Raw genomic sequence first — 18,097 nt, forward strand, 5'->3', positions numbered from 1 at the left:
CAAGAATTTTTTAAACAGGTATTAACAGGATGAATTGAATTTTTTCTGGCAGCAGGCACTCATGTGTGCACTTGATATATAAATAATTAGGCACTGTCCATGTTTCAAAAACTTCACAAACTACTTCAAATGTGCATGTGGGTCACAAGTACTCTCACACATGCATCAAGGCCAGTGTCAGGCTGGTATTAATAGAGCTCCTAGGGGCTTCATGTTTAGTAGGACATGGAATAACTCTTCAGAAAATCTGACAGTTTAGCTGTCTTTTTGACCATCTTTGCCAGAAAACTTCTTGTGTTCAAAGTTTTTAAGGCACTAGTACAGTAGAGGCAGTAGGTGACATATATTAACCCAAGCCTCCCCTTCTTTGACAAGAAAGCATTTACATCAGTTGGGGGGGGGGGGGGGGCAATAAGAGCCCTTGTGGTTGTGCTGCCTCTGGTTAGTGAGGTTTTAGTAGCACTTCTGTAAGTACTGTACTTCTGTATTAGCAAAGTTGGTGGGAAGGGCACAGCTGACGTAGGGCGCGTCCACTTTTCAAGAAGACTTTTCAGTGACTTTGATTCATTTCATGGTGTTTGGACCTCTTTTACCTGGAGTTCTTGAACTCTTTCTTTTAATTTTCTTCATATTTTCTGCCTGTATGTATTTCAGAAAATGCTTTTGAAACATCAGCAGCACCTGCAGTGGCAAAGAGAGGCATAGCGGCCAGTAACTGGCAGCCATGCAGGTGGAAATAACAGTATGTCTATTGTTCTCTTTAACTTTTAAGTGTTTGGGTCTCAGTAAAAAGAATACAATACAAATACTGATTGACATCTGGGATTAGTTTATAATTTTGTTTGCATTTGTTGCTATTTATCTGCACTAGTGGACTGCTTTCATATGCTGAACCCACCTGAACTTGGTCAGTAGTGTAGTTTAAAAAAATGAAAATAGGAAGAATTTGATTTTGTATATATAATCAAAAAACAGCAATTTTCATCCAAACCATTTGTATCATCATGCCAAATACCAAACAACAACCTAACAACTTCTGAACAGAAGTCTTGACAAAGGACAACTCTGGAGGAGATTAACAGCCACCATGGATCATTTCATGCTTTCACAAAGGCTGTACAGTGATCACCTCTAATACTCATAACCCACATACAGACTGGCCGGGCAAACATCCAAGTTCCCTCCCAGAGACCTTTCCACAGAGGCTCGGAAAGTTCATCTACTCGAAGTTGGAAAGCATTATCAAATCTCCCTTCTTTAGGAAAAATAAACAAAGAATACATACGCAACAGTCAGACCCCCAACCACCCCTCTCAGCCAAAACAGGAAGCTGATCCAAGAAGCTGTGCTGTAAAGTTTGATGGACCAGTCTATATTAATTTCTCAAGCTATACACAATATCCTTAAAGCTAATTTTAATAGTTAGGAATCAGCCTACCAAGGCCTCTGACTTTGAGTGTCATCTCATCTAAAAGCACTCAACGACTCAGCAGCTCCCTCTGCAAGTAATGGGCTTACAAGAGAGTCAGCCCAGGCAGGCACCAGAGACTCACCAAAGGCCACTTCTTCCAGGTATTGTTCCAGGGCAGGGACCTGGTGTCCCTATTAATGGCAAGGTTTCTGGGTTGTTTATGTATTTATAGAGCTGTTATGAATCATTCTTGCTTTTGGCTCCTCACACAGGACAAGATTGCCTTGGGAGACCCTTCCCGAGGCGAGGTGCCCCTGCTAGCTAACCTCCTGCTGTCAACTGGGGAAGCAAATGGTGCAATTCATGGAGAGGTGCACTTAGATTAGAAATTTAGAATTAAAAATCATTTTAAAAATATTAGATTAGGTATTTGATTAATACATTGACAGTTTAGTTTTCAGCACAAAGATATTTGCAAGTGAAACATTTTAACAATGTTTTGTTTAATAATGTTTTTCTTCTTCACACCAAAAATAAATAAACAACTAAATAAATCCTCATTCTAGTGTCTTTTCTTTGATGTTACACTATGTTATGAACTTTTGAACTGGCCTCCTTTTCTTGCACAAACATTTATCACTGTGACCGATTTAGTGCCTGGCATGCCTGAAAACAAAGCTCTGCCTACAGTTTGATTTCTATCCAAGACATTTCACTACACTTGTTCTTGAAATTGTAATCTGCTCAGGTGTTAAATCCTTGGCCACTTTAACTTCAGATAAAGACTAGAACAGGAAAGGATCAAATAAACAAGAGACAGGATGACGCAAAGTGAATTGTAGATGGCCCGAGGCCACAGAGGAGCTAGAAACTGGTCAACATCACTGCTGAGGAAAGTAATATTCAGGTAGACATAAAGTAAAGAGCCCAGCTTGTGCCATTGAATTTCAATGTATATCTCTCTCACTGGCATTAAATAGCATTATCATATGTTCTTTGATATATCTTTAACAGGATCTAGAAACAGTCACATTTTCTGAGGTAACAGCTTGCTTCAAAACCTCTTTGTGTGAGGTATATATTACTCACATGTGACACAATAGGTACCTACAGTACAATATTTTAACAGAGTAGAGTGCCCAGACATACCAAACATATTTTGGGGGAAATACCGAAAGGGGAGAATACCCTGAAAATCAAGTTGTGGCGTTTACCAGTACCTTGAGCCACTTTATTTACTGCACAGCCTGTTTTTCCTTACTGAAAACAAATGGAGCATTTCCTGGTGCAGTGGAATGACAAATCGATTCTTAGTTGACTAACAAGATCCAGTGTTTAGATTAAACCTCAAAGCAGAAACCTCTGGTTAGAACTTTGATTGACAGATATTAAAAACACCTCTTTAGCTTTTCATTACTTCTTTAATCTCTTTCTTTTGTGTGAAATTGGAATTTCTAAGACACTGAAACTGGCTGATCCAGACCTGACTGAAATGGATGACTTCAAGATTAAACAGCTTCTAAGTCTTACATCAGTCTATTGTTGTTCATCAGATCTTACGATCCTGTCACTGAAAAGATGTTGCAAGCTATGAGTTTACCCAGAAATAAGAAAAGATAAGATAAACCTTTATTAGTCCCACACGTGGGAAATTTTTGGTCACGGCAGAAAGTACACGAACAGTGAAAACTTAAGAGAAAGAAGAGAAAAACAATAGAATAGAATGAGATAAACATGTGCCATTGCACATCAAGGAGAAAGGGAGGCAGTTACAAATGTGTATGGGATGTGTGTGTGTGTGTCTGTCTGCACATCTGTGGGCCTCTGCAGACACCATGTTGTAGAGTCTGACAGCAGTGGGGAGGAAAGGCCTGCGAAATCTCTCCGTCCCACATCGTGGGTGCTGCAGCCTGCCACTGAAAGAGCTGCTCAGTGCTGTCACAGTCTCCTGGACGGGGTGGGAGATGTTCTCCAGCAGGGATGACAGCTTAGTCACCATTCTCCTGTCACTCCCCACCTCCACTGGGTCCAGAGGGCATCCTAGAACAGAGCTGGCCCATCGGATCAGCCTGTTCAATCTCATTCTGTCCCCTGCAGAGATGCTGCCGCCCCAGCAGACCACACTGTAAAAAATGTCAGAGGCCACCACAGAGTCATAGAAGGTCTTTAGGAGTGGGCCGTTCACTCCAAACGACCTAAGCCTCCACAGCAGGTACAGCCTGCTCTGTCCTTTCCTGTCCCCAACCCCCGGGCTATGGACTAGTACCAGTAGTGAGTCGTTTGCTTTGTTTACTTTGTTGATACAGCACCGCAGCCCTGATTACAAGCAAGTCTATGTTAGTATGAAGTAATTTTTAAAGCATTTCTGTTTTAGATTTACTGCACATGTTGTTTACCATCATTCACGTGTATGCATACCAGAGCTTACATATCTTTAGAGTTAAATAAGCTTTGGTATGTATAACCAGTATGTGATGTAATAGGATTATTGAAACAACAATTAAACAATTAGTGCAACAATTTATCGAAACATGCAAACATACATGGTAAAATTAAGTCGGCAAAGGAAAAGTGGAAGTTTGTTCAACTCTAATAAGCTTGAAAGTCAATATTTGAAACACCTTGATTTTTCAATAAAGCCTCAACTTTCTTAAGCAAGCTTTCTTATGCTCTCATTATTTCTTCAGCTGCTCTAAAGGAATCATTATCCAGGTTTCCTGAAGGACGTTCAGAGGTCTTCTTAGGGTCTTAGCTGTCTTTTTTTCCGTTCTCTATCAAGATGATCCCACATTGGTTCAATAACTTTCACATCCAGGCTCTGGGGAGGCCAATCCATGACTGATAGTGTTCCATTGTGTGTTTTTCTATCCAGGTATGGTTTTACTGCATTTACAGTTTAAATGATTTTTATTTTATTTTTAGGTTTGAATGATTAATACATCAGTGTTAAGAGTTTATTTTCATTTTTATTGCAGATTTTAGTTCATGGACTAAACACACACATGCAAACCTGAAAATAGTAGAAAAAAAAATCACCCGAGTTGTCTTACAGAAAATATGATATTAGTAGTTCATCCGCTTTTTAACCAACTGTTTTCATAATTCAAAGAGATGTTCCAGCATAGATTGACTTACGGTAAAAATCTCATTATAGGATGCCACAGGCATGATGTTATCAGTAAGGTGATTCAGATCTTTGGCTTGGTTGAAATGAGCAAAGTGAACAACTATTATCACAACATAAGTCATGCTTCCTAGCGGGAAATACAAAAGCTCCAAAAATGAGCCCCTCCTTCTCTGTGCTTTTCACAGCTTATACAGTAAACCCATTCAGTGAGCCAGATTAGACTTTGCTAGGGCACTGCTGGTCTGCAGGTCTTATGGTTTGACATTCACGACCTAAAAAAAAAAATTAATGTTTTTAAGATGACAATGAGAGAAATGTTTTTAAAAACTTTAATATCCATTCTGATCCTGGAATGTTTTTACCAATACAAGTACAAATTTTAAGTGAGCACTGAGTGAAACACATGGAAACATTTAAAAATACCCAGTGACTTCATAATATGTTTGTATGTATGTAAGCACCATCCTACCAAAAAACAATGTTTTCAATGGGGTCTGTTTACAAATGTGCAAGACAAATGATACAGACTTCACTACATTATAAAGTGTGTAAGTTTAATACAATGAACTGTTTACATGAGCATTTCTTTATTTTGAAGTTGTTTAAATAATGTATTGCCCCAAATAAAAAAAGAAATAAATCATGAATTCAGTCATTCATTTTCCCAAATCTTTTCAAATATATTCCTGAGGACAACAGCATTTAAAACCTGAAAGCATTTAAAATTTCTACCCCTAAACACATTTTCCCCCTTTTTCAACTCCATTCCACAATAAGCGGAGCAAAAACTCCTTTTGGCACAGGTTAGGCACTACATCGCTCATCACAGATCCATGTGTTGAGAAGATTTAACACTTGTGGGTACAATGGACACGGATGGGGAATACCATCCTGATAAAAAAAAATAAAAAAATAAAAAATATTTATTTAATTAAAAAAGCATAAAAAAGCTAAAACAAAATGAAACCAACTGCTGAACTTCCCCCTCTAAGGTACTGAGACATGCAGTTATATGAATTATGGTAAAAACCTTTTAGAAAAAGCGAGATTGTGGACATGTGGAGTGTGTATGTTCAGAATGTCAGTAATAGCTGCCTTTGTAATTAAAAACACTCAATAACACATTATCTGCAGAAACAAACTTTGTTTAAGTTGAAACAAATTAATTAATTCATTAAATTGTTTAGAAATTTGTCTGTACCATCCATCCATTCTCTGCCGCCTATCAGAGTTCAGATTGCAGGGGTAGCATTCTAAGCAGAAAACCCAGGCTTCCCTCATCCCACCACCTCTTCCAGCTCATCTGGGAGACACGAAGTTGTTCCCAAACCAGCCAAGAGATGTAATCTCCCCAGAGTCCTGGGTTTGCCCCGGGCAACTGGTTCCTTGCTATATGAAGAGGTGGTGGCTCTACTCCACCTATCTTTAAGGGCAGGAATGCAGAGCGACCCGTAGAGCGACCTATCACTTCACACTCGACCCCTCAAGTGTGAAGTGATGGGAATGAGAATCAGCCCCTCTAAGTCAGAGGCCATGCTTTTAAATGGTACAGAGCCCACTTCAGGTCTGGGACAAGTTAATACCCTAACTGGGGGAGTTTAGGGTCTTTGGTGTCTTGGTCATGAGCTCTTGTGGTGGTTATATGTCCTAATTGCATAAGGAAAGCATAGCAACAGTTTAAAAAAATGAATAAAAGAGATTTGGTATGAGACTGATAGTTTACTACTGTGTAGTGTATAAGCAGAGAACATAAATGTATTCAGTAAAATGATTTGGCATTTGTGCTTAAGGCACATAGTCTTAACCTGAGTTCAAGTTAAGACTATGATATTTACAAATTTACATCACAGCTTTGGACATTCTTTTGTCTATCTAGTGTTATAATCATACAGCATTTATTTCATTCTTTAGTAAAAATATTGAAGAAGAACTCTAAAGATAACAAGCAGAATCCATTACAGTTTTTTGACTGCATAATGGTGCATAGATTAACTTATTTGAGTTTAAAGAAGTGAAGCCTTCAACATTACATTGAGAACAGTGGTAAAATGGTCCTTGTTTTTAATAGGGCGGACTCTATGCTATGCCCTTACCCAAAACCTCACTGAACTAATCATTACACAGCAAACAATCACATCTTCCTAACCACTATGGATATGAAATTAACATGACATTTACCCACTTCGTGGACATTAAAGAACCTGAGGATACCAGCTTTCTGCTACAAACTAAAACTTGCTAGGAAGGCTGAGACAAGAAGCCTTTGGCAAGAGGGTTGACATGTTTCTGATCTATTTGTCTTTTCTTTTGTCTCTTTTTCTGACAATTGACAGTAGAAACTTTAAAATACAGGTAGCTGAAAATGATCTAAGTCATTTTAAAAGGCATTTTTCTCTTTAACAATTCATTGCACAGGGTCTGTAATGAAGGCAGGTCCCTCAACACTCCTACAGCAATCAAAGTTCTAGTAATCACTCATTTCAGTTTCCTACTGAAGATTTCTATAAACTGCCTAATGAATCTTAAAAGGGGCTTAATTTAGTTTTTCAAATCATATTAGATCAGTCAAAATGACAAGATGTCTTTCCACTGGGAGTCGTATAATACCAAAAGCCAACTTTTGCCCATCCTTGCTTGCCCGTGTTCATAGGGTTCAGTCCCTTCAAACATCTACTGCAAATGCTGGAAATGGTGTGACGTATAGACGATTCTATAAACCCACAAAACCTGGCAGCAAATTTTCTGGGCTGGTAGAATAACATGGATATTTCACAACGCCTGTCAACGAAGATCAGATCAAATGTGACACCATTATTCTGAAGAAGTGGAAGAATGTGAAGAAGAGGAAGAAGTTTCACTATCAACACATGAACGCCGTGTGCCACTGTAATGTTTTTGTTTCTCATGTAGTGCTTTTCGGCCCCAAGTCCACATGCAAAATGTCATATGTGCATGAAATATGAAGCGTCCTGCCAGGCCTGAATCATCCCTGAATGCTTTGACTGCTTAATCAGTACCTGAAACAGTCTAGTCTAGTCAGTCTAGTTAGTCAGTCGGTCAGTCTGTGTCACCATTACAGTACAGTCAGGTGGATCGGCAGTCAGTTGAAATACAGTTCTTTTGTCAGCATAGAGACCACACAGGGAATCTGCTTCTTCTCACTGAAGCGGCGGTCTTCAGACCAGGACTCAAAGCTGGTGGCCACCATGTAATTGACCCGTGTCAGGATCTGCATTATCTCCAGCTGTTTTCCAAACTCGTTCAGGACGTTGCAGAGCGCCTGTACAAACCAGGAGCCACGCCCAGGATTCCTCCATGAGTAATATCCTGGAAAATAAGCATCATTAGTGAGCAATGAAACTAGAAATCAGTCAAACTAAACTCTTCAGGAAATGCTTCTCCACTTATATATATACCAATTGTATTTTACTGTAAGGAAAAATATGTTGTTTAAACTGGGATTTCAGGTTTACCTGGTACAGTGGAGTAGGCAAAGAGGAAATCAGCCTCTACGGGGATCTTATGTCTTGGATTTGCATCTGTCTCCAGGGCATCATTTGGTGGACCTGAATCTGTCTGTATACCATCATCAAATTCTGAACCCCTACAAGCCTGGTGAAGTAAATGAAATGACATTTCATTGTGATCCTGAGTAGTTTTCTCATCGATGACCTGGTGAAGCAATTCAAAATTAACTGTTTTTAAAAGCTGAGATAAGCCAAATTCACCTATTTCCACAGCAAAGAACTGTTCAAACTGCCCATTTGGGTGAAAAGTAGCAAATAGAAGTTCACACAAATCTGTAACTTAACACTGCTATTGTTACAATAAAAGACTTTAGTCACACAATCAAGTATGAACCATGCACACCTGGATGAAGAAGAGTTTTGGCTTTCCCACTAAGCTTTTGCACTTGTCCCCCCTGAACAGCGAGGTCATCGTTTTGATGGGCATGGCTCCGTCTGTGCCGTAGATCATTCCTTCCTCGCCGTGGCTCAGCAGGATGCAGGCGAAACACGAGCTGTCACTGTGGTCTTCTTCCGAGGCTGAACCACACACACAAACAAACAAACACTGAACTCCTAGCTCGACTCAGGCCTTGTTAAACCTGTCTAGATCAATGAATAAAGTCAGTCCCTAATAGTTACGTCTGAAGTTTATTTAGCGTGAATTTGAGATTTCAGCTAAGTTATATATTTAACTGATAAAGAATGATTTATAATGCAGCCCATCAAAATATTTAATATGCCAGTGAGCCCTTTGTTATAAAAAGAAATTTATCAGCATCACTGACATGACAGGTTCATATAGTCTTATGATCATAAAACCTGGTTATTGGACTTCCAGTTACTTTGATTAGAGACACATCTGGCTAAATTTAGTAGTAGGATGTGTTACTTTTATACCAGCGGTGGTTGTTAAGAAACAAGAATTATTAATTTAAACTTGCACATCTTGGTCATTTTACAACAGGGATGTCTAACATAAGGCAGAATCAGGCCAAGGAAGACTTTAATCCAGGCCACTGGATGGTAGGACTGTGCGATATGACCAAAAATCTCATATCCCAATATAAGACATTTATCGTCCTGACAACGATATATATCAGAAAAATGTTACATTTTCTGTAAATTATGTGAATCTCAGGCAACTCAGCTTACGTGAAGTGTTTTCAGCTGGGTGTCGTGTAACTGGAGTCGAGTGTTTTGACCAATGCATGAAACTATACATTTTTAGGCATTTTCTTTATGAGTATTTATTACACGGCGTGCTGCTGAGAAAAGCCTGTTTTAACGTTTAAGTCCAAGGTTTATTTTGAGCACCTGACATAAACGTTCTCCGTACTCTTTCACATGATTCTAGCATAGGAGGTAGAAGAGCCTTGTTTGAGTGTGAGGTGGGGACTGGTTTCCTGTATAATTTGCATAGTACAGTTTTCTGGTCCGTGTCAGACTTTTCATAACCAAACCATGTCCATGCAACAGAGGTGGCCCCTCGTTTAAAAATAAGTTCCTCACTTTGTTTTGACAGGTCCTTTAGTTTGTCATCATTTCAGTTTATTTTGAAAAATCTCAACAGGTTTATTGTGAAAGGTTTATGTGGAAAATAAACAAAGGATGGTGGCGCCACACGTTGCTAATGACAACGCGTAAAAATAGTGGCTTGTCCATCCGTAGTGTGGTTATTTTAAATATAAGAGAAAGTGAGAACTTTAGGAAATTAATAAAACCACTACAGTGACCATCAAAACGATGAAAAAATATTGCCGTAAACGGTTTATTTTGCGACACCACAAAACAAACGATAGCGTAAAATGAAACGATAGACATTTTCATATCGTCATCCGATATCATTATATTGAACAGCTCTACTGGATGGCTTTGAAAAATGTGAAGGAGAGCACAAGTTTTGTACTTTTTACAGGTTTTCCTACTGATAGAGATCTCCCTATCACCATTCATATTTCACTTAAGTAAGTAAATAATAGATTTCTGTAATTTTACACATTTGCTTCTTACAATTTAAGACTCATACTGACACATTTCTTTCATCTACTAAAGCAGCATTTCTTTGTCATGTTGAAAAACATACACGCAATGTTGAACTTGTGCTCATTTTTCTAATATAAAAATATCTAAGTGACTAAATGTGTAGTTAAATATCTGTACAATGACAGAGAAGGAAGTTTCATTTCGCGGGCCCACAAAAGATCAAAGACCAAAAATATGACCAAAGGCCTCCCTGTTTTACACATTAGAAGGCACCAGATTACTAGTATATAACTATATGTAACTAAATAATACCCTTTGTGCTGCTAACCCTTCCGTCAACTACAGTGGCTTACAAAAGAAAATATGTGCCTACATTTGGATCTAAATATTAAATATGAAACACCATCACAACAAAAAGAAAAATGTAAAAAAAAAAAGAAAAGTCTCGTTATCTATATGACATGACTTACCCTCTCGGAGAAGACGCTCCATCTTCTCACATGTCTGATCGTTGTAAAGAATGACATCAAAGCCCAGGTTCTTGAAGCACTTGTAAAGCTCGCCTGCGTCTCGATCCGTGCCGTTGCGTACATTCATCCCTGTCAAAAAAGAACGCTTACATTACAAACTCAATATGCAATAACACTGAGCCAAACTGAATTTATACGTTTGAGTAAGGTTTGCTATACCCGTCTTTTCATCAAAGTTTTTGTTATTGATGATGATGCACTTTCCCACTCGCCGGTGGCTCATCTTATACTGGAATGTTGGTGAAACAATTCTGTAATGGCTTTCAGAAGAGTAGTCCTGCTCCCGCGTCTGGCCATCCTTATTCTTCCTGCTTTTATACAATGACAATAAAAAAACAGTTATATTATATTGCACGGCTAAAACAGTTTGTCAAATTTCTCTCAGTTAAAATTTCCTGCAGCTGAGATGTCTATTTAAATACAAAAAAATACTACAAATGAATGATCCTTAAGTAAAATTTTCAAAACAAGTAACACACATTAAACTGAAAACAACACGAACTACTTACTTAGAAACCAAAGGGTACATACATTTCCAAATAAGGCATTAAAGTCACGGCCAAAGTTGGTTGCAGAAATCCAAAGGAAGATTTAAGGAGAAACTAGAACATTTTTGTTTAACGCAGATAATTGGAAAAAAAAAATCATAAAAACAGCAATCTATACTGAGCAAGAAGAAATCCTCCACGAGTGGTAATTCTCACACACCTGTCATATTTCCATTCTTTACAATATCCATCCAGATAGCTTAGCCAACAGTGACCCATTAGGGACTCACAAAATCAAGGCTTTTTCCAGAAGAGCCTAGTCAACAGCTTACTCAAGCATGGGAACAATGCACAGCAATGTGTACCAACAGTGTTGCGTGCTCACTCACAGGCTGCCCAGCCATATTAGAAAAAAACAAACAAAAAAAACATGTGATCCAGAACTTTTTCTAGCCCCCTCCCACTTCCAAATTGTGCCAACTGTACCAAACAACTGCACGAGGCTGTGCAAAGAGCTGAGACCCTGGGCACTGCAGGTACAGCAGGAAGACAGTCGAGCGGAATAGGAGGCCGTTGCGTCTGTCTTACCTGGGTTCGTCATTAAGCGCTACGCCACTCTGCATCTGAAATGCGTTGCTTTCGTCTTGTGTCTTTTGTTCCCTCACAAAAAAACAAGTTTCTCCAAACCTGGAAGCGTAATTTTTGGTTGTGTGCTAGGATACTGACATGCTCTCTGTTCTGGATGGAGACCTGACTGGGGCGGCGCACTGTGAGGCCCCTGAGTCAGCAACCTCACCATCACACCAGTGCTTTCTAAAGGCCTATTCACACATGGCCCCTGTGCCTCGCTCTCCCTGCTGAGGTCAGACAGGGCAACAAGTAGCTCCTCTGCTGACAGGTACAGAATCTACCTGTATGGATTTTCATACTTGTTATCTACACTTGTGACAAAAGGCAACTAAATAAATAAGTAAATAAAGAAAATATTTCTTTCCAAGAAGATATTCCTTTGATGAACACCAAAGCACACTACAAATGATTAATAAATGAATGTGAATTTCATTAATAATTCCTTAATATAGTATTTTTTACATCTTCTATTGCTTGCTATCTTGATATTTTTGGGTAAGAATCTAAATTCCAGACAGAGCGCAGAGCCTTTTTGCTTGATTACCAGTGTCTGAGGGAAAACACAGCTGCCGTACTTTATACTTCTCCATTAAAAAGGTCCAGAGTGCCACCTTGTGAGTAAGACTGGAATAAACAGCTCTTTGTGTCAGTGATCAGTTTACAAAACAAATTTGCATATTGTTAAAAGGCCCACACTCCATAATATAATGAATGCACATTTTGAATGATTTTGGCCTCAGCTATGGTCTAATTTTGAGAAGCCACTTGAGGACTGACCCCTGTCCCTGAATTAGACTTAAGATTGATTTCATGTTCTGTGACCCATTGCCTTAATTGGGCTATTCAAAACCAGGTCGCTGTGTAAAATCAAGGGTATTTTTACAGTCTACTTTTTTAGGTTTTGATTAGCTGTGAAACCACAGTCACCTTCAGATACTGAATCCAGGATCTTACTGAGAGTGCTCGGCTGTGTGTGGTCCAAAAATAACTGTGTGGTTGTGGACACAAATCATATGTGGAAGTGGTTTAATCACCACAATAGTTTTACTTGAGAAAATGAGCAAATACATGTCTGAGTAATTTAAATCAATACACTTTGGGTTTAATTTCTTTTCTAAATTAGAGAATAATAAAGCAAATTTCAACAGAAGACTACCATTGAAATAAAAAGACGAGCCACAAATTACTTGCAAACCAATTCTAATAGTATCTACAGCAGGGGTGGCCAACCCGCGGCTCTCGAGCCGCATGCGGCTCTTTGCCTGGTTTCATGCGGCTCTTACGTTCATATCAAAGTTTATGTTTGTGTTTTGATTTTTTTTATGTTGTTGTTTTAAAATGTGCGCGTTCGCTTCGCTTGAGTTCAATACGGTATTTTCATCAAATGCGCATGTGTGTGAGATGAAAATACCGCAAAGTTTCCCAGTAGGAGCAAGTTCGCCCTTAAAATGGCAGGAAAAAAATGCACAGCAAAAAGAAAATATGAAGATGAACACAGGACGTTTTTAACAGAGTGGGAGAGTTTATATTTTTTTGTTGAACGCAATGGTAAGCCATTCTGCCTTATATGTCAGACGTCATTAGCGCATTTCAAAGCTTCAAATCTTCAGCGCCACTTCAGCTCACTCCATGCTAACATCGACCAGGAATTTCCAAAAGGGACTGAACTTCGCAAGCACGAGTTGGCCACTTTGAAAAGTCAGGCAGAAAAGCAGATACAGTTTTTCCAAAAATTTACGAAGCGGTCAGAGACCATAACGCTCGCATCCTATCAGCTGGCTTGGAACATTGCACGGGCTAAAAAGCCATACAATGAAGGGGAGTTCGTTAAAAAATGCCTCAGTGATGTTGTTGGAATCTTGTCTCCTGAAAACGACAAATTAAAACGCATGGTATCAGACGTCCAACTGTCCCGCCACACTGTTGAACACAGAATATCGGACATTAACACGGCTATTGAATCACAGTTGCACTCTGACCTTCAAGCATGTGAGTATTTTAGTGTCGCATTGGATGAGAGTTGTGATATACAAGACAAGCCTCAGTTGGCAATATTTGCACGGTCTGTTTCAAACGATTGTGTGATCAAAGAAGAACTCCTGGATATTGTGCCATTAAAAGACAGAACCCGTGGCATAGATGTGAAAGAAACCATGATGGCTGCATTTGAAAAAGCAAATCTGCCCATAACGAAATTAACTGCAATAGCCACGGATGGAGCACCAGCCATGATGGGATCTGTGAACGGGCTTGTGGGGCTGTGCAAAGCTGACCAAACTATTCCTGACTTTTGGAATTTCCACTGCATCATCCACATGGAGCAACTCGTGTCTAAATCATTGAATTTAGATAACGTCATGAAGCCTGTGATGGAAATCGTCAACTATATCCGCACACATGCGCTTAACCACAGGCAATTCAAGAATCTCATCGCTGAGCTGGACCAAGGGCTTCCAGGTGACCTGCCGCTGCACTGCACTGTGAGGTGGCTGTCAAAAGGCCAGGTACTCTCTCGCTTCTTTGAGCTTTTGGATGCCGTGAAACTGTTTATGGAAAAGAAGGACAAGGACTATCCCGAGCTCTCGGACCTCAAGTGGATTATGGATCTGGCCTTTTTGGTCGACATGCTGTGTCACTTGGACAGACTGAACCTGACCCTGCAGGGTAAGTTAAAAATGCTCCCTGACCTAGTGCAAAGTGTGTTTGCGTTTGTCAACAAACTGAAGCTGTTCAAGACACATATTCAAAAGGGAGATTTAACGCATTTTCCCACTCTGCTAAAAGCCAGCGGGCAAGTCGCCAGTGCTGCCCTGAGTAAGCAAAGAGCCAGATATGCAACGCTGATTGAAAACTTGCACGAAAGCTTCGTGACCCGGTTCCATGATCTACAATTGAAAAGGCCACAGATTACGTTCCTCGTCGACCCATTTAATGCAGAGACCGGCTGTTTGAAAGTCCCGCTAGTCACAGATGAAGCTGCGGCTGAGTTGGAGATGATCGATCTTTGTGAAGAGGACCAATTGAAACCTGCTTTAAGGGAAGGGACCATTGAGTTCTGGAAAAGTGTGCCAATGGAAAAATACCCCAATGTCAAACGGGCTGCGCTTAAGATACTGTCAATGTTTGGGTCAACATACGTCTGCGAGTCTGTGTTTTCTACCCTAAAACATGTGAAATCAAAGCATCGATCTGTTCTGACTGACACACATGTGAAAGAATTGCTTCGAGTGACAACAACGGAATACAAGCCAGATTTAAAGAGGATTGTTCAAGGCAAGGAATGCCAGAAGTCCCACTAAACAACATGCATTATAAAAGTAAATGCTATTGTAGATTATTATATTTTTGTTTGTGGACTTGGTTGAACTGAGAGTTTGTGTGTGTGAGACAGTGCACACAATGTTCATTGTTGAAAATGACTGGCCTGTGGTTTTAGTACTGTAGGAGTCCATTTCTGTCATTATCATGTTGGTGTGTGACATTTACAATAAATCTGGCTGAGCAGAGATGTGTGTGTGTGTGTGTGTGTGTGTGTGTGTGTGTGTGTGTGTGTGTGTGTGTGTGTGTGTGTGTGTGTGAGAGAGAGAGAGAGAGAGAGAGAGAGAGAGAGAGAGAGAGAGAGGGAGGAAAGGATGGGTGATGTTCATGTGTGCCCATGCGTATGATGTGGCTCTTTGCGGTAACACAGTAAAAAAAAAGTGGCTCTTGGTCTCTGACTGGTTGGCCACCCCTGATCTACAGGAATACTGAAGCAGTCAGAAACAGAGTTTTGTTATAACTTTTGTTATTCTATTCTGTAAAAACCTTCTTTTTAATTTTATGCAAAGTGCGAGCTTGCTTGCTATGTTTATGTGTTATGACGTGTGTACTGTAAGATCTGTGGGGCATATACAGATGTGGAAGAACCATGAAAAAAAAGAAAAGAAAGTTTGCACATCCAACACAAACAAATCATAACAGGTGACAATATCCCCAGAAAAATATAAGCAAATTAAAACAGACATAGATTATGCTACAGATGATAGGATGGTTTAAAAACTACACACTCACCAGCCACCTCATTAGGTACATCTGCTCAATTGCTTGTTATTGCAAACATCTAATCAACCGATCACATGGCAGGAACTCAGTGCATTTATGAATGTAGACATGGTCAAGATGATCTGCTAAAGTTCAAAACTGAGCATCAGAACGGGGAAGAAAGGTGACTTAAGTGACTAAATGTGGCATGGTTACTGGTAGCAGATGGGACGGTCCGAGTATTTCAACTACTGATCTACTGAGATCTTGTCACACGACAGTCTCTGGGGTTTAGAGAGGAAGGTCCAAAAAAAGAGAAACTATCCAGCGAGGTTAGATGAGGTCAGCCAGACTCCGTCAAGCTGATAACATTCGTAACAATCAATTTAGGTAGAAGAGCATCTCTCACCTTCACGCTGGCTCACCAGCTTAACATTTCTTCAACACTACAGCCTATCTGAGGGATGTTAACCATCCCTTTATGCTTGCAGTATAACCTCCTGACGGCTTCTTGCAGCACAATTACGTGCTGTGTCACAAATCCAGATAATTTCAAACTGGTTTCTTGAACTTGAGATGATCCCCAAGATCTCAGTCCACCTTTGGGATGCGGCAGAGTGAGAGTCCCACTATGGATGTGCAGCCAACAAATCTCCTACACAGCTGTGTGATGCTGTCATGTCAATATGGACCAAAATCTCTGAGGGAGGTTTCAAGCACCTTTCCATAATTAAAGCACTTCTGAAGGGAAAAAAAGGTCCAATCCAGTACTAGTATGGTGTACCTAACAAAGTGTCCAGTACATGTACCTTATCTTGATACAACCACAGTAAATGAACACACACCTTGTAAATGAGTGAGGGAATAATAATGAAAGCAAAACCCACAGCTTAATACCTATATTATTACAGTACGTAGATTATTTGCGTTATACTGAGTTTATTTTTAGGGCCCAAACTTATGACCTTTTTTTCCCTCGAAGGTTAACTGGTTTTCATGTTTAGAAGCAATAAAAAGGAAGTCACCTCCCAAATAGCAGAAATCTCCCTTTGCGGTCAGGCTTGGCGTCTGTTTCGTCTGTCACCGGCCCATCTCCCCCACCCTCTCCAAGTTCAGAGGGTTCACCGGCGTATCCAGCCATCTTCTTCTAGCACACAAATCGAACATAACGTTATGGTTTACTTAACCTACTGCTTTCCTTACATTAGGTGTAAACTAACCACACGTTGGCGTTATTTTGAGACAAGTTTGCCTCACTTCCTTAATCTTCTTCAGTCCCACCTCAACGGTTTGAAAACGAACAGCTAGCAAAATTTAGACTGCTTTTATTAACACTTTGTCACATTGAGGCATTCAACTTGACTTGTTAGCTTCATGTCTGGTTAGCATGTAGCAGAAAAGCGACTTAGCTAAAAATACATAAATAAACTTTTCATTTTCTTTAAGTATACCTAAAGAGATTAATACACAGGAGTGAAGTTAAGCTGAATCGTACTGTGTTACGCGAACTTTGCTGTAGCACTAAAGTTACCTGACTTATTTTCGTTCTCCAAAGTGTCTCCTTCTGAGTTTCTGTCCCTTCTTCCTTGTGAAAGAAAGAGAAAGTACGGTTTGACTTCTCGCGACTGCGTAACTGCGTCACAGCACTGCGTCCCTCCTACCTGCACACTTGGCACACTTGTTTTCTGAAAGGAGAAAAACGACTAGTTGTTTGCAAATAATAATAATAACAACAACAACAATAAAGGATGCAGTAAAAGCAAGATTGATTTATGAAGGTTTATCTTTTTTCTCTTCCAAATGGGAAAGGTTTTAGTTGCTCTGGAGCAGAAATATTCGTGACAGCATTTACCTGTAGCATATTGATCAAATTTATATCCACAAACGTAAATTAAGGCTTTTTTTCTGTGCTGGCCGGTGAAGACATAATAATACAGCATAAAGCGAATAATCTATGCCAGGTATGTATATTAATTTGTTTAATGTTGCCCTAAATTACAAATGGAAGGAAGCTCAGAGCCTTCGATATCAGTCTATGTTTATTACTCTGGTGGCAAGTGTGGTTTTCTATGTGAGCTGGGGCAGCAGAGTGCAAGCAGCTGATGCCAGCAGAATGAACAAACTAAAAGGCTGGTTCAGTTCTGGGAGTGGAGCGTCAGACTCCAGTAGAGGTGTGAGAGCAGGATGCTGAAGAAACTCCTCAGCATCATGGGCAATCTATCCCACCCGACACATGCCTCTCTGATTGGTCACTGCAGCACACACAGCAACAGCCTCATTGGCCCAAAGGATCTCTGAGCACTCCAAGAGATCCATTCTATCTGTGGCTATTACACAAGTCATTTAATTGTTATTTTCTGTATCTTGGTTGCTAGTAATTAAAGCTTATTTAGTTATTT

At 39.8% G+C, this 18,097-nt stretch overlaps 1 protein-coding gene across 3 annotated transcripts; it reads right to left on the reverse strand.

The window, feature by feature from the left end:
• Window positions 1-4,869: 4,869 nt before the first annotated feature.
• Window positions 4,870-17,315, reverse strand: casp7 (caspase 7, apoptosis-related cysteine peptidase). 3 transcript variants are annotated; one of them, XM_085416469.1, is made up of 7 exons: window positions 17,230-17,315; window positions 16,724-16,845; window positions 10,720-10,868; window positions 10,501-10,629; window positions 8,409-8,584; window positions 8,012-8,150; window positions 4,870-7,865 (listed from the first exon to the last, which is right to left on the reverse strand). In XM_085416469.1, exons 2-7 carry the CDS (start codon window positions 16,837-16,839, stop codon window positions 7,639-7,641), a joined length of 936 nt encoding a protein of 311 aa, XP_085272595.1. In that variant the 5' UTR covers window positions 16,840-16,845; window positions 17,230-17,315; the 3' UTR covers window positions 4,870-7,638. The 3 variants fall into 3 exon arrangements, with proteins under 3 accessions (XP_085272595.1, XP_085272593.1, XP_085272594.1); XM_085416467.1 differs by having other exon boundaries at window positions 4,871-7,865; window positions 10,720-10,871; XM_085416468.1 differs by having other exon boundaries at window positions 4,871-7,865; window positions 10,720-10,871; window positions 16,724-16,842; window positions 17,230-17,289.
• Window positions 17,316-18,097: the final 782 nt, after the last annotated feature.

The sequence above is a fragment of the Rhamphochromis longiceps genome, linkage group LG8 (assembly GCF_057381845.1).
Source record: "Rhamphochromis longiceps isolate RC_006_pf linkage group LG8, R_longiceps_female_GT1.1, whole genome shotgun sequence".
In the NCBI taxonomy this organism is placed as follows: Eukaryota; Metazoa; Chordata; class Actinopteri; order Cichliformes; family Cichlidae; genus Rhamphochromis; species Rhamphochromis longiceps.